At 39.7% G+C, this 27,445-nt stretch overlaps 1 protein-coding gene across 1 annotated transcript in view; it reads right to left on the bottom strand.

Annotated features, from left to right (window-relative positions):
- A2M (alpha-2-macroglobulin) overlaps nt 1-26,274 on the bottom strand; it is a 72,205-nt gene extending 45,931 nt beyond the window's left edge. Inside the window, exons 1-15 of the mRNA XM_027838546.1 lie at nt 26,135-26,274; nt 23,096-23,282; nt 18,422-18,581; nt 18,199-18,251; nt 16,863-16,883; nt 16,416-16,584; nt 15,350-15,434; nt 14,039-14,159; nt 12,806-12,920; nt 12,565-12,674; nt 11,277-11,441; nt 10,038-10,265; nt 9,773-9,836; nt 6,266-6,408; nt 2,182-2,331 (exon numbers count right to left, since the gene is read on the bottom strand). Of these exons, the coding sequence (XP_027694347.1) occupies nt 2,182-2,331; nt 6,266-6,408; nt 9,773-9,836; nt 10,038-10,265; nt 11,277-11,441; nt 12,565-12,674; nt 12,806-12,920; nt 14,039-14,159; nt 15,350-15,434; nt 16,416-16,584; nt 16,863-16,883; nt 18,199-18,251; nt 18,422-18,581; nt 23,096-23,282; nt 26,135-26,211 (1,848 nt within the window). The 5' untranslated portion in view covers nt 26,212-26,274. The remainder of the gene's footprint in view (nt 1-2,181; nt 2,332-6,265; nt 6,409-9,772; nt 9,837-10,037; nt 10,266-11,276; nt 11,442-12,564; nt 12,675-12,805; nt 12,921-14,038; nt 14,160-15,349; nt 15,435-16,415; nt 16,585-16,862; nt 16,884-18,198; nt 18,252-18,421; nt 18,582-23,095; nt 23,283-26,134) is intronic.
- Between the last annotated feature and the right edge of the window lie 1,171 nt (nt 26,275-27,445).

Genomic DNA, 27,445 nt, shown 5'->3' with positions numbered 1-27,445 from the left:
TCCCAAATCAGGGTGGAAGGGATAGGATTTGAGGGGCTAATATAGTAAAGGAAGTTTTTGGGTTTTTTTTTAAGTATAGGAGAGCTCCAAACATGTCTCTAGGTAGTGAGAAGGAACAAGTTGATAAGAAGACATTGCAAATGATTCCAGTCTCTTAATTCTTCAATGCTTGACCCATCTTCCAGTGGTTACCTGAGGCAGCTAAATGGCAAAATAGACAAGAGTACTGCATGTGGAATCAAGAAGACTTGAATTCAAATCTAGCCTCAGACACTTACTAGCTGTGTGACTCTAGTAAAGTTACTTAGCCTCTGCCTTTTACATATGATTTTCCTTATATGTAAAAAGGAGATAAAAATAGTATCTATCTCCCAGGGTTGTTGTGAGGATAAAATGAAATAATATTTGTAAAGTGTTTTTAAAAATTAAAGCACTATATAAGTACTAGCTATTACTATCACCTCTTCAATAAAATGCAGCTTCATCAGCCTGGTACTTAAGAGCCCTCACAACCTATTTCTAACCTTCCTTCATAGTCTTGTTTGATATTACTCCCCTTTATGTACTGTACATTCCAACCAAAATGGAATTCTAAATTTTCCCAGAATTCAACATATGCTTCTTTGACCTTTGGCTTGTGGACATTCTCTGTGGCTGGAATTCACTCCCTCCTTATCTCTGTTTTCCAGAATCCTTTCCTTGCATCAAGGTTCAGCTTAAGTGCTACTCTTCCAACAAAAGCACAAGAGGACGAGAAAGAGAATCAAACTCATGGATGGAAAGGTTTGTAAAAGCCGCCTTAAACTCCGAGATAAAAGGAAATAATGATAGGGTGAGTATGGATGTATAATGGTTTTTTTTCTTTTTCTTTTTCTTTTCATATAATGGTTTTGAGGTGTTGAAGAGGAAGATGAAGGAACTTTGAATGAGTGGTCTCAATGATCTTGGTGAAAAAGGAAGCAAGCTTATCAGCTGAATTATAATATTAATTGGGGGGGAGGGGAGTGTAGGATTCAGGGGTCCTCTAAACCTGGGTTTAAATTTTAGCTATGATACTTCCAGTGTGACCTTGGGCAAGTCATTTAACCTATATAGACCTTAGTTTCCTTATCTGTAAAATGAGGGGGTTGAACTAGGTGATCCCTGAGGTCTCTTCCAGATCTAAATCTTTTGTTCAATTTTCAATTTCACTAAAAATTCCACTTATTTTTTCACAACCCTTTGCTGCCTCTAACCCATTAAATGTGTACCTGCCAAAAAGGGTTTGGATGCCCTTCCCTTTGTGGAAGAGCACAATATCTTCTCAGGGATTTCTGTTACTCAAAATTGAATTACCCAGGTAATGGTAATTCCATTCAGGCAAGTGTCTTCTCCTTTCGATATTTGTTATTGTTCAGTTGTATGAACCCATTTGGGGTTTTCTTGGCAAATATACTAGTTTCCCATTTCCTTCTCCAGGTCATTTCACAGATGAGGAAACTGAGGCAAATAGGGTTAAGTGACTTGCCCAGGATCACACAGCTAGTAAGTGTCTGAGGCCAGATTTGAATTCAGGAAGAAGAGTCTTTTTGACTCTAAGCCCACCACTTTAACTCCTGTGCCACTTAGCTGCCCCTTCTTGTAAGATCTCACAACTCTCTGTGCTAAAAGGCAGGTTTTACTTCTGTAACTATCTCATGGATTATGGACAGGGTCTTTCTTAACCTTCATTAGGATAATTCTTTTGCTAGGGAAAAAGTGAAACTCTCATCAGCAACCTTGGATTTAACCATACGGATGACTTCCGTATCTACATATCCACCCTTTATCTCTCTCGAGCTCACATCCTCCAACTGCCTTTTTGACATCTCCATCTCGATGTCCCATAAGAATCTCAAACTCATCATATCCAAAACAGAACTCATTCATTGTCTTTCCCCCTAAACCCATCTGTCCTCTTAGTTTCCCTATTTCTACCTTCCTGACCAGCTCTTGATGTTATACTACCTCTCCTTGGTCTATTCTTAGTTATGTAAAACTTATTCTCATAAGGTGTTTTGAATCAATTTGGTATTATCTGTACTTTTAATGTGGCATTATATCCATAATCTGAGAATGAGCAATTAAAGTAAGAAATAGCTAAATGTTTCTTGCCACATAATTATGACTTCTTTATGATAATAGGGATGAGTTAGAACTTACAGAGGCAGGGGTAAGTTCCTCTTCAGGATGCAGGAGAAGGACGCTCTCATCCACTGCACGCAGGGCACAGAGGGACTGAGGAGAGGCTTTCACCTTCAGGCGAGTGTCCAAGGATGGAAGGCTTTTTGCTGATGAAAAGCTTAAATTCACCTGTAAAGAAAAAGGCAGAGGTCAATTGAACAGATTTCCTACTAAGTTAGTCTTGGAGTCTCTCTTCTCCCTTGTCCTCTTCACATTCAAAACACATACAACTCAGCATGGCTTAGCTATGGTTGAAAGAATCCTGGGCATTCTTTGAGCCTCTTTACCCAACTTCACTGAATAGCTGATACATAGTAGTCAACTCACATCTTTAAGATATGACAAACATCAATGACTGTGAATCTTCTTTTTAATTAAATCTCAGAGATCCTCCTTCACCCCTGGTCCACCACTCAATCAGTTTGTTTGTTTTTTAATATGCTGAACACTCATTCATTTTTTTGTATGGTTACTCTTTAAACAATTTTTTAACATTCTTTTTAAAACTTTGAGTTCCAAATTCTCTCCCTCCCTCCTGCCCCTCCTTTACTCATTGAGAAGGCAAGCAATATGATATCCATTATACCTGTGAAGTCATGCAAAACATTTCCATATTAGGCATGTTGCCAAAGAAAAAAAAAGCAAGAAACATAAAGTGAAAAAATGTGCTTCAATGTGCACTCAGAGTTCATTAGTTTCTCTACAGGAAGTGGTAGCATTTTTCATCAACAGTGATGCATTATTTTTTGGAGGCAATCAGAGTTAAGACTTGCCCAGGGTCATGTATCTAGTAAGTGTCTGAGGTCGGATTTGAACTCAGGTCTTCCTGACTCTAGGGCTCCACTACCACTGCGCCACCTAGCTCCCCAAATCATGCATTTATTAAATACCTACTATGAGCAGGATACTGTGCTATATACCGGGAGATATACAAAGATAAAGATAAGTAAGATAGCCCAAAGTCCTTTCAATCTGGTGATATTATCTATCATTGCATTTTTCTTTGATATGTTTGATTCAAGTAAGGCCTTCCCTCCAACACTTCCTACAACTTATCATAAAGGAAGGGAGCAGAAGAGTCACAACACCTGGGTTATATTATGAGAGGTGGTGAGAATTAATAGACTGAGGAGACCTGAGTTCTTGTTTTTTTTGAGACCCGAGTTCTAATACTGACTCTTCTAATAACTTGCCATATGATCATTGGCAAATGCTAATTCCACAAACTGAGTATGCACTGCATCACAGCAGTGTGGTAGAGAGTTGGTAGAGAGCTGGTCTTGAAGTCAGAAAGACCTGAATTTTGTCTTAACTATAACACATATTTGCTGTGTGACCCCTGGGCAAGTCACTTGAACTCAGGGTCCTCTTGGCAACTTCCTAAGACCTTAAGTTGTAGAGAAGATGTCGACCTGCTTTGGTAAAGAAGGCTTCTTCACCTGGGAGATCTCTACCAATGAAATCACAGATCCATTCACTATCCCATGTACAAGGCATTGTGGTGGTTGCTGAGACACACGAATAAATATGATGTGACTCTTACTTTTAAAGGGCTTAACAAACATTTTTAAGGAGGTCAGGTGTGGCTTTATAGATGATATCCAAGGTCTCTTCCAACTCTAAGTTCCGATGCATAAAGACAACATACGTTTGGCTTTTATGGATGGAATATGGTGAAGTCTGCCAGTTTTCCCCAGAGTTTCTAATGCCTTTTGGAGGTTTGATGGAACTTTATCCCATCCAATTGTGCACCAAGGCTATGTTGCCATTTTCCTGACACCAATGCCCTGCTTCTCCTTTCTGGGATAAGTATTCTCAACATCAGACCATCCTATACGCCCACGAAGTGAATTTATTCATCACTGGAACTCCTACCCTGGGGCTGAGACATCTTGATTGGTGATTGAGTGAGTATAAATTTATCTAGCCCTCTCTATCTAGCTGGCCCCAGAACCAGGCCAACTTGCCATCTGCACTGCCTGTCATAGGTTTTCCCACCCCTCCCCTCTCAACTCCCTCTACTTTCCACCTCTAGCACTAGCCCTAGTAATAGAATCTTATCAATTCAATATCCCTTTGATTTCCTAACCAAAACTCCCTTCCCTAGTCCCTGTTCAACTATACCTATTACCTTCCCTTACTAGAAAGTAAGCTCTTTCAGAAAACACCCTGAGTATTGTTCACCTGTCAAAGTGTCCCATTCTCATGAAAATTCCCTATCCCTGTCAAAGATAGTTACAAGAGATAGGCTTCTATGGTGACAATGGAAAGTCCCAAAATACCCACAACCAATCAGAATGTGTAAACCCCTGTCAGAATCAATATCATGTCCCTCAATTTAGGATTAATGTTCCTCATTTATTATGTTCTCCCATTCTGATGTTTCTTATTTATGTCTATAAAAGTAAATTCAGTGCAGGGTCCTTGTACCAACCAAGGTGGTCTTGGACCCATTTTATTGGTAAACTGCCAGCTATGGCTAATAAACTGATTGTGCTTGGGAAAAAAAAAGAAAGTAAGTTCCTTGAGGGCAGGAACTGTCATCTCATTTTTCAAATGTCTATTCCCAGCATTTAACACAGTGTAAGTTCTCAGCACACTATAAATTCTAAATAAATGCTTTTTTTCATTTATTCATTCATTCAAGGCAATTCACATAGAGGGGTGTAAAGTAGCCATGTGAATGCAGGGAATTGAAAGAATAGATAAAAAGGAATGTACCCATTTATTGTCAGCTACAGGATCTGCATTCTCTACCCTCAGGTAGAGAAAAGGGAAAAACAATTCCCTCTCCCTAACTCAAAAAGGAAGGGCAGGTAGCAGTGGATCCTATAACAGGTCTAGAGTCAGGAAGACCTGAGTTCAAATGTGATCTCAGACCCTTACTAGCTGTATGATCCTGGGCAAGTCACTTAACCCTGTTTGCCCTAGTTTCCTCATCTGTAAAATTATCTGGAGAAGGAAATAACAAACCACTCCAGTATATTTGCCAAGAAAACTCCAAATGAGGTCACAAAGAATCAGTCACAACTGAAATGACTGAACAGAAACAAACTCAGTGAAAAATAAGGGCTGGAGACCTTCCTTTAAGAGGCAGGAGGAAAAAAAGTCACAGCTACCCAAGTGGTGCTTTTGAGTGCCAGCTAGTTAGATTAAAAACTGAGCTGAAAATGTGTTGACTAGCTCCAAGTCACGCATCTCCAAATGATTTTATGGTTCCACAGAAGCAACAGCAGTTGCAGCAACAACTTCAAGGCCTCAGCAGCTTCATTAGAGGGCAGTGAAAAAGCTGCAAGGCTAAGAGGTAGAGAACAGCAGTTTTAAGAGGGGAAGATTTAAAAAAAAAAAGGTGGAGCTTCAGCAGATGATAACTGCAGAAAGAAGACAGAATAAACTTTGCTAGGGAATTCCAAGAACCACGGGAAGTGAAGTCAGTCACAGTATTGGGCCAGACAGCCGCTATCAGACAGAACCTGAAGAACTCAGGCAGGGGAGGAAATTTCTAGTCACGATGCAAAGCAGATGGCTCTGAAGCCCAAATCCTTCTTCACTTCTCAGTTCAAATTTTTCTGGAATTTGGTGATTCTCCATAGACACATAAGTTTCTGAGAAATTATATGATTATAATTATATAATCATATATTATCATATCACATCATATGATATATATGATATTATATATTATATAAAACATAAATATATCATATATAATATAATTATATATGTATAATAATATAATCATATATTATAATAATAAATGATTATATAATCTCTGAGAGATTACAATTCTCCCACTTATTCATGGGAGTGGAGAATAATTCTAATGCATAGTTTTTCTATTTTTTACTTTGCTATTTTTTAAAAATTTATTGCTTCAATTAAACACTTTGCTATTTGATTTGTGGCTCTCACTTGGTGTATTGGTAGATTAAGCATTGGATGGGAGTTTTAACCATACAGTTCTCCTTCCAGTTCACCTTGAACCCAAGTCGTGTGTGAATACAGAGTTAAGTGGGATACTTTTCATATATGCTTTTATTACTCCATAGCATAAATCACCCACCTTGTTGGCAAAACAGCTTTCAATGATAAACTTCTTAGAATCTGCAATAACCTCCCCATTCTGTAAAATGGTATAGATGAGAACTCTGGCAATGGGAGCAATGTCTGAGTCCACAGGAAGGCTAATGGAAAATATCCCTTTCACTGTTGAATAAAGAGAGTAAAAAAATAATAATTAGGGAGGGGTCAAGAGACTGTCCTTGATCACTGTGGGAGGCACGGCAACTTTGGACAGCATGTCTTCATCTTTAGGGCATCAGGAAGACTATCATTTTATTGTTGTTCAGTTGTTTTCTCAGTCTTCTCTGCCTCTTTCGTGACTCCATTTGGGGTTTTCTCGGCAAGGGTACTGGAGTGGTTTGCCATTTCCTTCTCCAGCTCATTTTACAGATGAGGAAACTGAGGCAAACAGGGTTAAGTGACAAGCCCAGGGTCACACAAGCTAGTAAGTGTCTGAGGTCAGATTTGAACTCAGGAAGATGTCTTCCTGACTCTAGGCCCAGCACTCTGTGCCACCTAGTTGCCCCAGCCCATTGTTTAGCTAATGCTCATTCTAGTTAATATATGAAATCCATCCAGATCTCTAATTGCAGAGAAGGGGACCCACATGCTTCTAGTCATATGGGCATTTTCCACCTAATCTGAACTTTAAATATCCTAAAGTGGAATAGAAAGAATGTTGTTATTAGAGGCAGAGTACTGTAGTGGAAAGTGACTTGAAGTCAGAAAATCTGGGTTCTGGTTTGGATTCCAACATTTACTTACCATATGATGTTTAGCAAGTCACCCTTTCTCTTAGTTTTTCATCCATAAAATGGGGATAATTTTTTTCTGTCTATTCCCAGAATTGTTATGAGAATCACATTAGCATACACAAATACCTAAAACTATACAAATCTACATAAATGTAAACTATTATTATTATTGCATCATACTGTGGAAAGAATACTTTTCATCCATTATTACACTGAAACCTCAGATTGCATTTCAGTCTTTCAAGGAACCATGATTTAATCAGTGTGGGTACTTCTTTCACCACGGCAGGTCACAACCCCGCCAGAACTTAGTAGGTGGTGTCTGAGAGGGACCTAGCACAAGTATTATTAACTCCATTTTAAAAGATGAGGACACCAAGACTTACAGAGGTTAAGAAACCTGACTACAGTCACAAAGATAAGTTGGAGCTGAGACTCAAAATCAGGGGCTTTCCACTACTTCTAACTATGTTCTATTTTCTAGTTGGAATGAATTTTAAAGCAAGTACTCTCCAGGGCCACCAGGAAAGCAACCAGATATTCTAGTTTGAGGGGAAGAGTAGGGGGTGTGTGTGTGTGTGTGTGTGTGTGTGTGTGTGTGTGTGTGTGTGATGGAGTATTAGACTGAACCTGTGATTCTATGGTTAAAGAGAATCCCTAAAGAGGCAACTCCCTTTATCAATGCAGTTTGACTAATGCAGATTTACCTGTTTTGCTATTTTTAGTTTTTGAGAATCAGCTGGGTCCTGAGAGGTTGTGCCTTGCCTGGGCTTATAGAGCCTACCAAAGACCAGACAAACTCAAATCCTCCTGAGTCCAAGGTCAGCTCTCTATCCATTATACAACATTACCTAGTTAAAGTGGGACATTTCCAAGGAATAATGTCTAGACTGAAGGGGTGGGAAACATGAGGTCTCAAGGCCATGTGAAGTTTGGATTCAGTCAAAGGGTTGCACTTGAAGCCCTACTGGGTCACATGTGGCCTTGAGGTCATAGATTTCCCACCCCTGAAGTGTCCAAAAGTGGGGCTAAAAATGAGCTATTTGGGTACCTAATACAAAGGAGGCCCTGGTCACTGAACATTAATGACCATAAAGGCCATATTCTTTAGAGACTGGTGAAAGAAGGATTTGGTATTTCTTGTCTTCTTTTTTTTTGTTGTTGTTGTTTAGGCAATTGAGGTTAAGTGACTTGCCCAGGGTCACACAGCTAGTAAGTAAGTCCCTTGTCTTGTCTTCTTAAGCATAGTCCTCGATTCATGGATTAGATTATCTTCCTTAGGTAATATCATTAGTGACTTAAAATCCCAATCCATCATAACCTTGTTGTAATTGGCATTCAATAATGATAATACATGTTGTGGGGTCAAAAACTTAATATTATTCATTATTACTGTGATCACCATCATTCTCAGGTAAGCAATATTACATGAAAAGTCTAGAAGAATAGCAAAAATAGGGGCAGCTACATGGCGCAGTGGATAGAGCTCCGGTCTTAGAATCAGGAGGACCTGAGTTCAAATCTGGCCTCAGATACTTGACACTTACTAGCTGTGTGATTCTGGGCAAGTCACTTAACCCTGATTGCCTAAACAAAAAATAAAAAAAAATAGCAAAAATGGAACAGGGCAATAAAGAATTTACAATCAGAAATGGAAATAGTGGATATCCAGAATTGTGTTCTAAAACTAGTCTTTCTTATATAACCTAAGGCAGTTAAATCTGGGACAAAGTAAAACTTTTAAACTACAGCTATCCCTTCGACATCATGGGGGTCAGGGGTGCCCAAGATCTGGAAAATCCCTGTAAAATTTTTTGGCCTTCCCTTCGTACCAGAGAAGAAGTCTGAATTGTTATGGTATTAAAAGATAAAATGTTGATATTATGCAATAATATACATATATTTTTATGCATTTCTGAGTTGCTAAACTTTTTCTGTATCATCTGCTAGCCTTCCTGTGTTGTCTGTGGCTTCCTCAAATTCCCCCCAAAATTATATTTAATTTCTTATGCTGACCTGCTATATATTAACACTGCAATGGGGAAAGTCACCACATGGAAGGGATAACAATAGAAGTACTTTTTGTAGTTTTAAACTATCTGAAAGGTTACCAAAGAGAAGCAAGAAACAAATGTTTTCAATTTAAAATCATAAATATTGAAAACAATGGTTATTTATTGTGTTAGTTGTTACTACTTCAACCATTTATGAGGCTTAAAAATTTACATTTGTCACTGTCCTTTATCTCTACAGAAGCAGGAGTAAAGAAGGGAGAAGGGGTGACGGGAGAAGGGTGAAGGTGGACATTTCAGTCTCAACTGACAAAGTCATTCACTGATGCTTGGTCTGGCATATAGGTTTGCTTATTTAGTTCTGATCGAAAAAGCAACAGTTTTAATCACGATATCTGTCCCGGGTTTATTCATAGGGAGAGCCAAGACATATAGTTTGTTCTCGTCTCTAAGCAAAAACTGTCACCGTTACCCAGAAAACCTTCGTTCCAAAATGAGCTGAAGATACTGGATATTTATCATTCCAGCAAAGTATCCGGCTTAGAAGAAATAAATGAGAGAAAAGAAGGAAAAAGCAAAGAAGTGGGGCATTGAGGTACATATGGCTTTTTTTCCTTCTGCAGTTCCTCTATTTGGAGACGAGGGGAGTTGGGAACCCTCTCTTTATGTGTGAAAATGTACATGCTTAGGGCTGTGAAGGGTTACAAAGAGGCTGGAAGAGATCAAAATGGGAACACTCACTGTCTCCTGCCTTGACAGGCAGCACATGGGTCCCTGTTCCAACAATAAGTCCCTTGGCCATGATCTGTAGAAAGAAAAAACATTTCCTTTAATTGCTACCATTTTTATTTTAAATCTAACTCCCATTTGACACCTGTTGCTGAGGACCAATTGTCAAGGCAAAGGGAAAAAAGGACAAGAATAAGAAAGGAAAATGGTAAAGTTCAAAGTGTTGGATAATTCCTAAGCTTTGTGTGTTGATCAGAGTTCTGGTTTCCATTCTCACCAGATAATAGAAGATGAGCTCCTTCAGTTCCTTTAGGGCCTGTCCATTCAGGATGTAGTGCACCTGGATAGCCTGGCTTTGGCCACAGGTCAAGATGTCAAATACCGGTTCAATGTAGACATAGCTCTTAGTTGAGGAATAAACATGCCTTGCAGTATGGTGTGCTGACTGGTGGTGGGCTATTCTCCACATGTATCCATAGCATTGCATCCCCTCTTTGTATCTGGCCTAAGGAAATAGAAGGGAAAGAGGTGGTGTTGGATTATCTGTGACTAACTTCCAAAGCACAAAACTGAACAGGACTATTCTTTCACCCAGTTGTTGGATAGCTAGAAATATTGCGCCCCCAAGTCAAAATTTGAGAAAAGTCCCTTTCTCCTATAGCCACCATATAATATAGGGCTATTTAACTCTAGAGACAAAAAGAAGAGGCCATTAGCAGGGGTATCTTGATTCGTCTGACTCTAGGTTACTTTGCACTGCTTAGTCAATGGAACATTAGCTCTCAACAAGGTGAATGTTGACATTAGAATTTTGAATATTCAATCTTTTGCAAGAGGGTGTCTCCTTAGAGGGCTTGTCCAAAATAGGTATTATTTGAAAATCTATACTCCACTCTTACCAAGAGCTGTTTGGTTAGTCCTGCCTCCCAAATAGTACCCCTTTCCCTCATGAGAGATCTTTTAAACAGGCAGATAATCAACTAACATCCCTAATTCAATATTTGCCATTCTAGATGGCAGGCTTCCTATCATTCTTCATATTTTGGTGGTCCTGTGGTGGCTAGTACAATGACATCTCTAGAGGAGGGAAGAATAGCCTGGATCTGCATAGATTTATGTGGTTTGGAGACTTTTCCCCATCATCTCCTGAGGCAACGAAATACAACAGTTGCTTGGGAGTGGGATGGTACTAAAAGGAGAACTTGCAAAAAAGAGGAGAGAACACTAAAATAGAGAGGACACATCAGTCATCACTCCCAGCTCAGCTCTCCATGGCTTCTGCAGCTTCGTAGAGCCCCTGAGTTTCTGGGGAAAGTCCCATGCTTTTATTAGTCTCACTTCAATCCCAAACCATGAGTTATTTCCTTGCCTCAGGAGATAATGGAAAAAAAAAAGGAGATGATGGGGGGTGGGAGTGTGGAGAAAGAGAGACTCCAAATCCCTATTCTTTCCCCCTCTAGAAGAGATATCAGACTAACACCATTACTGGTTACAGGGGCACACCTTTCTTACTTACCGTGAGACTGATGGAGGGAGAAGTGAAGTTATCGGTGTCCAGTGAGAACTGTACCAGGCCTTTTGCATTAGTGGTATAATTTCTGGTGAATTGGTTAGATTCCATCACAGTGATATGGATGATCTCATTTGGGATGGGTTCATCCTTCCCATTCTTTAGGAGCACCTGAGGAATCAAAGTTGTGATTAGTCCTATGCATAGTGTCCAGGACAGACACAAATTCACCCTTGCTCTCCTGCCACAGGTCAAACACCTTGGATCTATTCTGGTGCATTGATTCAGAATCAGTTACTCCACCCTAGCTGTCTATAGGTAAAATCTTGCAGCCTAAGCAGCTAAATATAGGTAACTAAAACACATTAAGTGATTTTCATTTAATGTATCTAGAATAAAAATTACTCCATTCCCAAACCATATTATACAAATCTTTATGGAAGTCTTTGGTTGAGTTGTGCTAGTTCTTATAATAATTAAAAGCTGGTAATATTCAAAGACACTCTTTTTGCCATTTCATGCATTTACAATATATTTGTTAGCAAGAGCAACATAAACAATGTGCTCATGAAAATCAAACTATGTTCAAATTAATATGACATGTGCCATTACCTCAATCTAAAACCATTTATCCGCTATGATCTCCATGGGAAGCCAGAGTTAGATAGAAGGTGGTGACAAGCAGGACTATGGAAAATGTATGCCAATTACTGAACCCTTCACAACTGGCAAACGGAGAAACATTATATAGGAAGTATCAGAACTGGAAAGAAGAACTTTACACCAAATCTATCTAGCTGCTATCAATATTAGCAACTGGGTTAGCAGCAAATGGAAGGGAGGAAGCTCTGATGTTCGCAACACTTTGAAATTTTTGTTAAGATTTTGTCATAAGGAAAAGGAATCAGGGGAGTATTTCTTGGTGATTTTGATATAAAAATTAAAACAAAACAAAACAGGATGTTGAAGTTGTAAGGGATATGAGAAATCATCTAGCCCAATCTCCTCACTTTTAAACGAGGAAACCAAGACCCAAAAGATTATTAAGAAACTTCCCCAAAGGGGCAGCTAGGTGGTACAGTGGATAGAGCACTGGCCCTGAAGTCAGGAGGACCTGAGTTCAAATCCCACCTCAGACCAAACACTTGACACTTACTAGCTGTGTGACCCTGGGCAAGTCACTTAACCCCAGTTGCCAAAAAAAAAAGAAAGAAACTTCCCCAAAGTTATGCAATTGGTTAGTAGAATAGCTGGGGCTCAAATCCAGATCTCCTGTGTGTTGGAGGCACTCTACCTGGCCAAAGAAAGGGATTCCATGCCTGTATTGTAAATCCGTATTCACAAATGAGACTTTGCTTACAACCTCCGTGATCTCACAGGATCCAGTTCCAGTCAATTCTATTTCTAAAAGAGAAGTAAGCAAGAATTGATCTCTCTTGGAAGAGAACTTTTTTTTGAAATCTGGATGTTATATCCAATTTCCCCAACCTTGTAGTCATTGCTTATTATGTCCCACATTTGTATGATATACAAACCTGTCCCTTCCTCTGTGATCTTGGCAATCACATTAAGGTTCATCAAAAACTCATTTCTCTTCAACTGGAAAATCTTAGTTTTTACTTTTTGGGAGGCACAACCTAAACCATCCAGCTGAAAGTAAAGAAAATAAAAGGAAGATAAGGATGCTTGAAATGTCAAATTGGGTCAGACTAATAGTCAAATTAAGCCAGGATTCTATCTCTGGCAGAAGAAACCAGTAGACATGGTTAGTTGACAGGGTCTGTAATTTATCATAGAAATCTACTCGCGTAGAGATTTTGAGCAAGCCCAGCTGCTAAAAATGTCCTCTCCCTAGGTCTGTAAGTTCACTACTGTTTGGATGTTTACTGGATTTTTCATCATACTCTCCTATATGGAGTAGTGAAAGTCCACTCATGGGTCTTCTTGACTTTAGTCTCTCCCTTTTTTAATCTATTCTCCATTCAGCTGCCAAAATACTTTCCTAAGGTCCTGGACCTCTCCTGCTCAAGAGTCTACAGGGGCTCCCTATTGTTGCTAACACAAAATACAATCTCCTCAGTCCAGAGATTAAAGCCTTCTACAAGCCCTCTATGTTTTTCCCCAACTAGGCTTCAAGTTGTTTCCTAAATTCCATATTCTATCTCTTGCCTCCACACATTTGCACAAACTATCCCCCATGCCTGGAATGCTGTCTCCTCACTACCTCTCAGAATCTTTATCTTTTGTCAAGGCTCAGTTCAGCTGTTATCTTCTTCATGAAGTTTGCTCTCTCCAAAGATCTGTGACTTCTACACACACACACACACCCTGTTATTTATGCTCTTTTCCTGCACTCATTATTGTTTGTTCACATATTGCATCCAATCAATCAATCAACATTTATGAAGCACCTGGATCCACTCAATAGACTTGAAGACATGGACTTTCACTTTTGTCTTTGTAACCCAAGCACTTAACACAGTGTCTTTGAGGGAAGCTAGGCGGTACAGTGGCTAGAATGTTGAACTTGAAGTCAGGAAGAGCTGAGTCCAAATCCTGCTTCAGGTACTTACTAGCTATGTGATCCTGGGCGAATCAAATAATTCCTCTCAACCTCTGTTTCCTCATTTATAAAATGAAGAGTTATAGTTGGAATCCCTTCCAGCTCTAAATCTATTGTACTACTAACTTATGGCCACTTAATAACTGTTTAGTGAATTAAATCAACACCTGTTAACTTCCTAATAAAAACAGCATCTTCTACTTACCGGTTTGCTGAATTCCTCACAGATACTCTCTGATTCTTGGCCATAGCAAGCAGAATACTGTGAGAACTTCCTGCATATACTCACACTTGCCAGGCCTGAAACAGGTTCTCCATAAGTGTATCTTGTTACCGGAAAGGAAATACAGAAAACAAATCCATTAGTAGTAGAAACAGAGGTTCCTGGTCCTATTTTCTGTTTTATCTCTATTTCCTATCTCTAGATAGCCAAAGCCAGTTTACTCAGGTTCTCTGGAAATCTTTTTATCTTTCTAGCTCATACTAAATGGAATTTTGGTTCAATGAAGTAAATTAATCAGAATAAATCTCTGATCTCTATATAAGAAAGAATACTACACATATGCACATATATAAGGGTAAATGGACAAAGACGATGGAAAAAAGATAGAGCTAATAAGTTGTTATAGGTAACTACATTAAAGGTCATTTAAAATATTTTAATTAGTAATAAATATGAATTTGTTTTGCTCTTATCAACAGTTAAAATCATAATGAATGATTTCTTTTTTTAATTAAAGAAATAAATCTGGGGCAGCTAGGTGGCTCAGTGGATAGAGTACCCTCCCTGGATTCAGGAGGACCTGAGTTCAAATCCAGCCTCAGATCAGATACTTGACACTTACTAGTTGTGTGACCCTGGGCAAGTCACTTAACCCCAACTGCTTAAAAAAAAAAAGAAATATATCTCAATGAACCTTCTGAAACCCAGTCTTTCCCTCCATCCCTGCTTTCGCAGTCCCTCCATCTCTGTTTTCTTTGAATTCTTCCCTATTTTTTCTTTGGCTTGCTTTTAGTGATATTCATTCTATTTTCAGGGTGTTAACTCTCCCCAAGCCCTTTTCTATTTATATCTCCCTGATACCTAACTATAGGATCCTAGTTCCTTGCTCTGATTTCTCTCTGGCTTCTCTCTTTAAAGATCATCATATCTATAGCAGGTCAGAGAATTCCCTGGCCATTACTGAGACAGAACTAGAGAAGGGGTTTTGTTATGACCTTGGTACTTCAAAAGAAACAATTTATAAATTCTATCTATGATCTCTGCTACCAGTAGAATGCTTGTGGCTGTCACTGTCAAGATCACCCCTCAGCTTTGAAGTAGGAAGGCATTCAACTTCTAGTGAGGCAAGAGATGGAGAAGTGGCAGGAAAAAGCTCTACAGGACAGTGGATGGCTTATACCCATTAGCAACTTGTTCTGGTATTAAGAGAAACCATGCAAAATTTTCCATTCTGTTAGAGAGAATTTCCTTTTACTTAGGTTCAACCTAGAGAAGAAAATACGACCTACTCACCGCCCACAGACCAACACTGTAAATTCTTCATCCAAGATAGTGATTTTATCTGGCACCTTGACCTGCACCTCAAACTTGGGCAGTACTGTTGGGAAAATATGGAAAGCATGACAATCTAACATTTTGTTTGAACCTCTCTACAAGAGTGCCCGAGATAACATCTTAATAGTCTTCAAACAGAAACTGGATGTCCCAAAGGGTCTGATTTATTCACAGATATCAACTTGGGCCCTCAGAGATCTAACTAATGAAATGTCCTGGACAGATCCTAACAGCTCTAGCAGGAAATGAAATAATTCTACTAATAGGGGGAGAATTTGTAAGTTCACAGAGAATGAAGTGGGTTTCAAGTAGAGGAGTGGTTAAGAAATATCATCTCTTCCTCCAGGTCTAGAGCAAAAGAAGAGAGAATACATGGCACCATTGAGTTGGTTTGAAATGTGAAATTGAGGAGGAGAGGGAGCTTGGACTTGAGGGTTCCAAGTTTTTCATGGAGATATGAGGCTCCTTATGAGAAGGAAAGGAGGGGGGTTTGAGGAGAGAAGAGAAAGTTGAGAACAGCTGCTGTAGGGAGCATAACACAGAGTTGAGTAAGAAAGAATCAAAAGATTGAAGGGCAGAAGTGAAGGCGCCATTGCCATTGGATAGCATAAATTTGTCATAGACCCAGTCAGCACAGTTGTGCAGTTTCCTCCAGTGGTTTTCAGCAGAAGGCAAGCAGGATCAGAGAAAGTAGATGAAGGGTAAGGGGAACCCAAGGCTACGGTTTATAAGCTCCTTCAAAATAGGGATCATGCATTAATTATTTATGTATCTTTCCTAGCACAGTACTCTATACATAGTAAGTGCTTAATAAATGGGTCTTGAATGAATCTTTTGCTATGGAATTTTCACACCATTTTCACACAACATCAGTTCATACCCTAGTGATGATCCTGACTGGAATGAAATACAGTGAATTTGCCTCCCAGCCCACCCTAGCCTGTGGAAAATGGTAAAAATCTAAATGACCTAAAATCCTAGAACCAAGTTCAAAACGTCCTCCCCTCCAGTCCTGGGTCCATACCAAATTCATCCACCTTAAAGGAGTGTTCATTCTTTCTTCCTAATTCCTTCTGTACAACCACCCTGTAAGAGCCAAGGAGGGGTTCTGATGAGAGGTCGAAGGAGAGCTGCTTGAGACCTCCCTCCAGCTGGAGGTTCTGCCACTGCATGATACGATTGTTTTGGGGGTCCTATAAGAAGAAAAGATTAGAACGGTTTCCAAAGGAACAGAAAAGCTATAGGAGAAGGAGTAGAAATGTGAGGACCCCTATGACTTTTTGAAGGGTCTTTAGCACTGCTTTCTTTTAAGGTGGGAAAGGAAGCAATGGGCTGCAATATATTGAAGCTCTGGGAATAGGAAGAAGTTTAGGATGAAGGTTTCTCATACTAGCTCCTATATCTGAGATGTCATGGGAGGGGCCCTGTATTTACTGATTCCCCCAGGTTTGAAATGCTTCTTTCTACTTACCTCAACGTACACCAGTGGAAACTAGAAGGGAAAAAAAATTAAAAACATGAGTCAAAAATTGTTTCTTAGGACAGAAAATTCAGACAAATCTACAAACAACTTTACGTGGTTATATCTGCAGTAGACTGCATTCTGGGTAGAAGCTTCTCAAAACTATTATTATGTGTATGTATGCAAACATACAGATGCTTATAGGGCAACCAGATGGTGCCATAGTGCACTGAGACTGGGCCTGGAGTCAGGAAGACCTAAGTTCAAATGTGACCTCAGACACTTACTAGTTGTGTGACCTTGGGCAAGTCACTTAACCTCTGTTTGCCTCAATTTCTTCAACTGTAAAATGGGGATAATAATAGTACCAATCTTCTCAGGGTTTTTTGAGGATCAATTGAGATAATATTTGTAAAGCTAAACAAAGCATTTAGCTCAATTGATCCTCAAAAAAACCTACCATGTGCCTACCTGGCACATGGTAGGGACCATAAAAATGTTAGCTATGATGATGACAAAGATGACGTGTTTATACATACCTATGCATTCTCATTCATTTAGGATTTGAGATTTCCTAACACTAAGTTAGTGATTATAATCCTCTTGTCAAAGTCATCACCAAACTATGCCCTTTTACAAGCTGGGAAATAGATTCCTGAAGACCTCTATCACTGATTCTAAAGAATGACAATATCCTTAACTCCTCCTATGAGGGAGATGAACAGGAAAGACACCTTCTGACTTTATCCAATATTCACTCTCCCATCAAGAGGATTTATTTACCTTGCATACTACTTTAACTATCAGAAGGAAATTTGATGAGCCAAACCAATTACTCTCTCTGGTTCTGGGAGAAAAAGATAATAGATAAGGGCGAACAAAAGAAAGGTGATTCATTGTAGACTTAGTAAATTCTAAGTTTGGCAAGGTCTAAAACCACTTATCAGGATCATAGATTTAGAGCCAGAAGGGACTTTAGTGGTCATCTCATTTTATGGATGAGGAAACCAAGGCACAGGGAAATGAAATGCCTTGTCCCAAATCACACAATGGTGAAGCTAGGACTTAACCTCGGGTCTTTTGATTCCACATCCAACACTGTTACCCCTGTATCACACCACTTCCTTTGTTTCCCATGGAGGTTACTAGAGGGCTATTTATAGAGCAGATGGTTAATAAGGAAAGGAATTTCCTCTTCCTCTTTTCCCTTGATAATGCTTCATATTGGAAATCTTATCCTGAGATGAGGCTGGAAGTCACTGCTGTTATTCTCAGGCTCCCCAGAGGCATGCCCCTCACCTTTATGGTCCCATAATAATTTTACATGGCTGTTAGGGTAACTCACCGTCTCATTTAGGGGGTGAAAATTTCCATCCACAGAGACAATACGAAACTGAACTGAAACAAAGAAATACCAACTATGAGGCCCAAAATCCCTATATTAGTCACCTTAGACAGTGACCTAGGAGCCCAAGAGGCAAAGAAAACCTGCCATTTTCACTAGGAAAAAAATGGGGATGAGGCTCCCCCTTTCTTGGAGGTGCCCTTGACCCTCACAACCTTCATACCTTTTTGTTCTGGCTTGTAGATAGGCTTGTCTGTTTGGACAAAGACCAGACTCTCTGAGTTCTTCACCAGCACTGTCTTCCGTTTACTGAATGTGTGTGTTAGACCCTTCACCTGCACAGTGAAGAACGCCACCTCCGAGAGTGTTGATAATCTTGGGATCTGGGAAATACAAATGTTTTTCATAACTTACACTGCTCATTCACTCTGGAGACCTCATCCTTCAATATAAACTTACCTTCTCTCTTGGTCTCACTAGAGATTGGTAAGGGCATGGAGTATTTTTTTCCCTTTTTACCAATTGTGCTGAGAGTAATAAGATTTAATTCACCATATACCTTTCTTCTGTATATACCTGTCTTGCTTCTTTACTTCTTTACTCTGTGTCTCTCCATTGTCTACCAAATAAAGTCCAATACTCTTAGCTTGTAATCCATAATATGGTGTTTAATTTTGTTACCATCCAACCTTTTGTCACTCTTAATAAATGTTTATTAATTGACCTATTGACTTTCTTCCGCTGCCACCCCTGAAGACCATATTCAGGAAACTGGGCTGATAGTCATCCCCAAACATCTAGTGTTTTCCCACCTTTGAGCATTTGCTTACACATGTGAAGACGCCAGCACCCATTAGGTCTCTCCATTTTTAGAGCTTGCACCCATGGAGACTGCTGAGAGTGTATCCCTCACACCCACTCCCTTAATGAGATCATTCCCTCTCTCATTGGTTTATTGTGCTATCTTCCCAGCCCAAGATCTCCCTTGCTGCTGTGTATTCTTTGGTCTATTCTAATCAGTAGAACATCTGCAATTTCCACTTGTGGTTTGGTTTGGATAAATGGGTCAACTAGATATTTGCTATTCATGATGATCTGCAATTTCCACTTGTAGTTTGGTTTGGATAAATGGGTCAACTGGACATTTGCTATTCATGATGATCTTTCCCGTGACCAGCATTTGGTGGGAAGGAAGCAAGTTGGCTGAAGAAAGATAAGGGTTATCCTTCTTTTTAAGAGCAATCAAGGAAATAAATGGCTTTCATTCCAACCATATCATATCCCAAGACTAGAGATATCTGAAGGGCTACAGAGAGATAAAATTCTAGTCCTCTTGGAGATAGGAGAGATTGCCAGGACTAGCAGTTCTTAGATCCTGCCTGTTCCTTCCTACTCCCACTGACTAGGCTGCTGCTAAGATAAGGATGGCCCTTTTCCTACTTTCTGCAACGTTGGACTAGATCCCAGATCATATCTATCTATGCCATCCATTAACTGTATCATATGTATGTATGTATGTATGTATGTATATGCACACAAAAACCCCCACACACATACATGTGGGTATATGTGTGTATATATATATATATACATACAATACACATACATATATAGTAGACAGCCCTTGTTCCCATACTTCATATTCTTTATATTCGTCATTTTTTATGATACAGAATATTTCATTACATTCATGGACCACTATTTGTTTAGCTATCTGCAGGGCAACTACCTACTTTGTTCCCAGTTTCTTTGTTACCATAAAAAGTGTTGTTGTAAATATTTTGTCATATATGAGATCTTACTTTCTATTTTCTAATTCCTTGGGGTATATACCTATCCCAAGTGAGATCTCTGAGTCAGCATTAATATTCTAGTCACTTTTTAAGCATAATTTTAAAATGCTTTCCAGAGTGATTATACAAGTTCACAGTTCTTTGGGACCAAGCTTGGTCACTATAATTACATAGTGTTTAGTTTGGGATGCTTTGTTCTTTCCACTTGGACTTTTTTCTTATGCTCTTTATGAGCACTTTAAGGGGAGATAAGAAAATGTTCCATGAAATGATAGAGCGCATGATATAACTAACTCTTTCAACTACTTTCTTTGTCCTTCCAAAAAGAACCTGTGAGCTATCCTCCTATTTCTCTGAAACTTCCCCATCTTCTATTTCGATTATAGCAGAAATGTTTATATATGATTCAGTTCTTCCAATGGTATTTGGATTCATTTGTCATTGGACAAGGATCTCACCAAATCAGGATTAATAGTTAAATTAGTATTAATAGATATTCTAAAAACTATAATTCTTAGTCCTCTCTGACCCCTTTTTCACTATTCTCCACTAAAGGAGTGGAAGAGGGCTGCCCCTGCAGACCATTTTGTAGTTTTCTTTGTTACCTGGGTTCTCTCCTCTGCTACTGCTACCACCTTGGCACAGGTCCTCATCCCCTTAAGCTTAGGATAATATTACAATAGCCTGCTGGTTGTTTCCCCTGCCTCAAGTTTCTCCTCTCTGAAATCCATCCTACACTCTGCTTTGTAACTGATCTTCTTAAAGTGCAGCTCTGACCATGTCACTCCTTCCCCCATTCTGTAAATTCCAGTGGTTCCCTATTACCTCCAGGATTAGATTGAAAATCCTTTTTGCCTTTTAGAGCCTTTTATAACCTCACCCTCTCCTTCTTTTCCAGCCTTCTTACATATACTCTGTGATCTGATGAGATGGCTTCCTTGCTACTCCTCAAACAAGACACACCATTCACAGTAAACACTTAATAAATGCTTGGTGACTGAAGTGCGATAGTCAAATAAGTCATCCCATAGTAGGACTAGCTCACTCATGATGAGCATCTCTGTAATTAGATTGGCCTTCAGAAAACACATTTTCTATTGCTAAGATAAAGTCTTGGCAGCATGGTGAAACCTTTCAGAAATTTTGTTCTGCTGAAAGAGCCTTCAAGAATCTAGTCACCTTCCTATCATGATAAGTTGTTGGAATAGGAACTTTGTAGAGGTGTGTGTGTGTGTTTGTGTGTGTGTGCATTTAAACATAAAATCATGGATTAAAGGTGGAAAGGACCTTATAGATAATGTGCTATAACCCCTTCATTTGTACCGATGAAGGAAATGAAATCCAGGAGGCTTAAATGAAATCTCCAAGGTCATATAGGTAATAAGTAGCAGAACCAGGAGTCAAAGCCCATGTCTTTTGACTCCAAACGCACTGAGCTTTTTGGTATATTATACACTACATTACTATATTATCACCTCCTATCTCTATCTCTATCTCTCTCTCCCTCTCCCTCTCTCTCTCTCTCTCTCTCTCTCTCTCTCTCTATCTCTCCCCCTTAATGGATACATATAATGATTTCAAGATTCCGATTCCTGGTGTAGTCTGAGAGAACCTTGCCTGTTTAGGTGCCTATATAAAGAATACCTCATGTACACACAGAGCCAGAGAAAGGATTCACAGAGTGTGTAGGGGAAACGTGGCAGAGCAAATTCTGGGGGAGACTTCCCCCCACTGGAAATGAGATTGCCACTCTGGAATTTCAATGATCAATCACTTTACAACAGAAGAGGGGCTGGAGTCAGAGGCACATGACAGGATTAGAGACATCATCTGGGTCTAGAACAGTTTCTTCCCATTTGGATTTCTGGTTGCTATCAGTCAAGTAATGCCAAGAACATGGAGGAGTGGACATCACAGGCAGTGTCACCCAGAGTTTGTAAAAACTACCAATGACTAAAAAAAGTCCCACTCTCAAGCTTAGAGAGCCAGAAGGGGAAGTTGTATTCCTTCCTGCATTTCTTTATCCCTGAGACTGAGATGGAGTGAAAGTCATTCCTTTCCATTACTTTGTATGAGACATGGGTTTAAGTGTTCAGAAACTTTTCTCATCTGCAGTCAAAGTCAGAGAGAGAGAGAGAAAAGCAAGTATGACAGGGAGGTGCAGTCAGTTGTGACTGTCTCTTGTTTTAGTGGAAGAGTTATTTTGCCTATTTTTTTTCATTTTGTTCTATGTATGATATAAACCTGGTGTGATTGCATATTGTGCATCAAAATCTATGGGTCCTGAGGCAAGAGATGTGAGAGAGTGATTTACCCAAAAAGAATGAGGATTGAGGCAAAATGTAAATGCAGTAAATGGCATATATTAAAATTTTATCAGTATGCCATCTCTAAACTAGACTCAGGATAGCCAGGATAAGCCACTAATGGGGCAAAGGCAAAGCAATGCTTCCACAGTGGTAGAAGCAACTTAGACATTCCTTCATGCTCACTCTCCAGTGACCATCAGGGACTCTGGAACCTCATAAAAAAATGTTTATCTTGTGCAAGCATCCTTCAGCCAATAGGGAGCAGCTGCAGAATGTATCTGTACATCAAGGACGGAGAGAACAGTATTTCTGATGTTTCTCTCTGGGTTCATTCAGACCCCAATTTTTACCTGTGTCAACACGTAGAAGTCAAGAGTCCAAGATAATACAGATATGTATGCCACGTGTGTCTTTCACACCAGGTGCTAGCAAACCGTGTTCTTAAATTTGAAATTGCTAGGCAAAATGACCGCATCTTATTTTGAGGAGCCCTTCCTAAATGTTAACAAGTGCTAACTTTCTGATTCATGGGACCTTTCCCGGAGATCAGTGACAGATACTCAGTGTCAACTATCAGTAATTACGAATGAAGTTGGAGTTCTCGCCAGGTGTTTCTTTTCCCCGCCCCACTTCTTAGTTAAAAACACAGTTCTATCCATTCTTCCAAGGCATTCCCTGTGAAAAGAAAACAAGATTGTCCCCTGCCCCCTCCAGAAGGACTAGTCCCTATTCATTACAGACACCAACCCCAGGGCACTGTAGTAAATCAGACAGGATGGGATGACGGGTACTCACAGTGAAGGGCAGGCAGAGGAATGCCTGTTTGTCATTCACATGATGATTTAATACAGTACTGCCATTAAGCCTGTTGAACTCCAAGGTAGCACTTGCATTCACTGTTTCATTCAAGTGGCTCAGAAAGAGACACACTTTCTCGGTGATCTCAGTATGAAGCAGGGAAGGAACTAACACCATGTACTGACTAGAAAGAGAAAAAGTTCAACCGGTCATTGCCTGCTCTGTGCTACCAGCACAACTGTGTGCTGCTACCACCAACAGTTATGAAGGATGTCTGCTCTGAAGAGTTGAACTGATAGCTATGAAATCCTACAAGGAATTGCTTTCCTTCTCCATCATTCTCAGTCAGGAGAATAACATCCTAAGCAAAGTAGGCTTCAGGGGTATTGATATTTCACAGACAGACCTCACTTTAAGGAAACATCAGAATTAACACCTACATTTATATGCACACAAAAATCAATTAAGTGGTTTTTTTTTTAACTTTACATAGCTTACCAACCAGGAAAATAGTTATCTAACTTGAGAGTATGCTTGAGTAGGAGTCAGAAAGATTTAAGTTCAAATCCCAACACTATACTCATTGCGTGACACTCGGAAAATCAAAATCTCTCTCAGTGCCAATTTCTTTGTCAGAAAAATAGGACTGTTAATATCTATAACACTTACCTCACAGGAATGTCATAAGGGATGAATGCAGCAACACAGTGAAAGGACTGTTCAGATGCCAGTTAATGAAGCATGTAAAATTTTATTTGGTTTAAAAATTCAAATCACATACAACTTTCTCAGGCATATATATCTATCGCATAAAACAAAGTATGTATAGCCCCAGTGTTGCTGATATTCTTCATGATGTGATCATTTGCACTAGTATGATACAAAAATTCTTTACATCATTTTGGGCATCTGCCCACAAACATGGTGCCCCAGGCTACTCTCTGTTTTGCCAGGGTCATAGTATATATGAGATCACAGGGTAATAACAACTTAAACTCATATAGCACTTTAAGGTTTAAAAAGTGCTTTCCTCATAATAATGTGATAATTATTTGTCCCATTTTACAGATAAGAAAATTGAGGGTTAGGTTACATAGCTGCCCTATGGCTAAGTTGGGACTAGAGCAGGAGTGGGGAACCTGGCCCTCTAGGTCCTCAAGTGTGGCCCTCTGACTGAATCCACACTTCACAAAGCAAATCCTCTTAATAAAAGGATTTGTTCCATAAAACTTGGACTCAGTCAAAGGACCACAGTTGAGAACCTAGAGGGCCACATGTGGCCTTGAGGCCTTGAGGCTAAAAGCAATGATTGTCGATCCTTCTTCATTGTTCATTGGCAAGGGGAATAATTGTTTTCAAAGGTTAAGAGAGAGGCTTTCAAGACGGCTAATGTGTGAAAAGATGAAGGAGGTAAAAATGCTATTATCCTTTTGCTCAAAGTCAAAAATAGGTTAGATGTAATGGTCTAACTAGGTGACGAATTAAAAGCACCATGTTTAAATTGGCAGGTAGGTGGTGTAGGGAATAAGTCGCTAGACTAGTCATGAACTCCTGATTTTGAATCTTGCCTCGGATACTTTCTGATTTTATGACAGGGTTATTATGAAGATCTGGTGAAATAATACATATAAACTGCATCATAAACCTTAAAGCTCTATGTAAGTGATAGCTATTAACATCTTAAAAATAATTTAGTGCCTTCTTCCTGTCTTCACAGGCATCTCAAACCCATGTGGGACTGCACTCCATTGAATGGGGATTCTGATAACAACCTTACTTGGTGATAGTGAGGGACCAGGCCTGGAGTTCTTTGGGTACCTAAATAGTCATCATTATTTCCCCCTTACAGAAGCTGGGGGTGTGGAGGAGAATATAGGGAAAGGACAGGTGAGGGAGGAGCTGAAGAACCAGGCTCAGGTATCAGTGATTGCCTTTCAAGACAAGATGGAAGACAAGAGTTAATAGAAGAAGTTACCTCCATGAGTATTCCGATGAATAGCAGGGATTCTTAATATTGTAATACTTTCATGGTGCCACATAACTTTGCAACTTTTCACACATTTGCTCTTTTCTAATTTTTGTCCCACTTGTGAAGAACTCTCAAAAGGACTTCTGTTGCTTAGAAAGATAAAGCTGCATCTTAATCTGCATTTGTCCTCAATGTAGGAAAAAATGGGTAGACTATAAATGATAGCTGCAGCTGGGAGAAAGGAATATGGCTATATTCCTTTGGAGCCTGGACAAGAGGAAAAAGTAGAATGAAAGGGCTAAGGTGGGAAGTGACAAGAATTAACTATGGCTGGAGGCCCCGGGAAACTGGCCAACAAATGGTATCTTAATTGCCCTGCCACCTTCCCCTTCCTAGTCTAGCTACCCAGTCCCCTTATGTTGCCAGCTACACTACCCCACCCAAGACTTACACTCCCAGGGAAGTAGACAATACCCCTCAAAATATCGTTGCCAATCTACCCCTATCAAAATTCCCATTTCCTTGTTTCCTCAATCTCAGGAATTGTCAAAAGGCAATTTCCTATTAGGTATTAAGAATTGATCATGATTTACTACATAACCCCTTGGGGAAGGAATTTTTGCCAAAATACATGTATGTATATATGTGTCTGAGGGGGCAATTGGAGGGGCAATATCTTAAGTCCAAAGGAATGAATTTCTAAAGACAGAATGACAGGCTAGTGTGGAGGTATTTGGGAGGCAGTGAGCTTTCCCGACTCTTTTAAGTCACCTTAAGCCCCTCCCCAGATATTTTTCCTATGTCTAAGTTTGGCCTTGGTAAAAGGAAATAATTTCAAAAAAGTGAGAAGAATAGATAATCAAAAAGGAAGAAAAGAGATAAACAGGAGGGCCAGAGAAGCAAATACAAATGAAAAGCTAAAAAGCAAAGAAGAGATTTGGAGTGCAGGCCTATTAGCAAAAAAGGAAAAGCTGAAGGTGGGGCTAGGGCTGGGGGGGTGACTTGCTGGTTCCCTTCCAGGCTGGATCTTTTCTTTGTAAATAAGTAGATTTTCTCAGAAAACTTACGGTTCTCCATTGATTCCAGTGACCAAGGCGAGAAGCAACAGGACAAGGCCTAGATGAGGCAACCGGTCTTTCCCCATAGTGTTGAGAAAGAGAAGACAGGGAGGCCAGACTGACTCGTTGCCTCGTCCTTGCACTGTGAACTGTTCCAAAATAGGCTGGGTTTTATGCTACTGCTTTCTGCAAACAAGAAGCCCTGCCCACACAACCTAGATTCTCACAAAGGGTCATTGCTCTCTGGGTTTGCTTCATTGCAGCCAAGTCCAATTTTTGGTCAATTCAGGGCCTGCTTCTGAGATAACACCTACATTCGAAATTGAGTCAACTTTTTTGCTCTGACTACAAAATTTTAAATTTCCTTCCTTGGTTCCTAACAGAACTATGCTGAGAGCAGACCTTGGTTTGAGGAAGCACTGTCATTAAATCCAAACATCTCTCTTTTTACCTAGCACAGTATCAGAACTCAGGAGGATGAGTTTTCCCAACTCCAGGCCCAGCACTCTAACCAGTGTGCTACCTAGCTGCCTCAAAAGGCCCTTATAAGAAATAAAAGCTATTTTTCAGGTAATCCTCAGTAAGGATTAAATGTGAATTGATTAAGATCAAGGCTTGGGGAGGTGATTGGTACACAAGAACAGATTACTGTAAAGGGTGGATGTGGGTTGTAGATTAAGCGGGGAGGGGGGATTAAGGAAGAAGGGTATCAAATACAGATTGGATTATTTCCTAATTTTGCCCAGAACTGGAACTAATTGCCCCTATCACCTTCCACATCAAGGAAAACACTCTTTCTCCCATTTTTACCAAGTCCTTTAAACTCTTAATCTTATGAGCCTATGGATCACTGCAAACATATGCAATGGACTGAAATTCAACTCTGTGCCATGCCCATCCCCATACACACCCAGTCATATCATTTCTCCAAGTCCATCTCCTCCCTTGGGGTAGAAAAAACAAAGTAGGGAAAGGAGCCTTCAACTAGAAGTCCCATGTAAAATGGGAGCACCACTTAAGGTTGGGTTGAGGATCAGTGATTTAAAGTATGTAGGACTTTGTAAAACATTTCTTGAAGCCCTATTATGTGGAAGACATTACTATTATCTGTAATGGAAAAACAAGAACAACTGAAAGGCTGCTCAAAGTTTCAACACAGTTTAGTAATAATATGATAATATATAATATCTAATAATATATGCATATATTGTATGTACAATTGTATTAGAATATATAATTGCCTTTACATAAGCTAGGTTGAAGGTTTGCAAAGAACTTTACAGATATCTCATATTATCTTCACAGCAACCCTGGGAGGTA

This window comes from Vombatus ursinus, unplaced genomic scaffold, assembly GCF_900497805.2.
Source record: "Vombatus ursinus unplaced genomic scaffold, bare-nosed wombat genome assembly UNPS02014830.1, whole genome shotgun sequence".
NCBI lineage: Eukaryota > Metazoa > Chordata > Mammalia > Diprotodontia > Vombatidae > Vombatus > Vombatus ursinus.
This window is presented reverse-complemented; position numbering and strand designations above follow the sequence as displayed.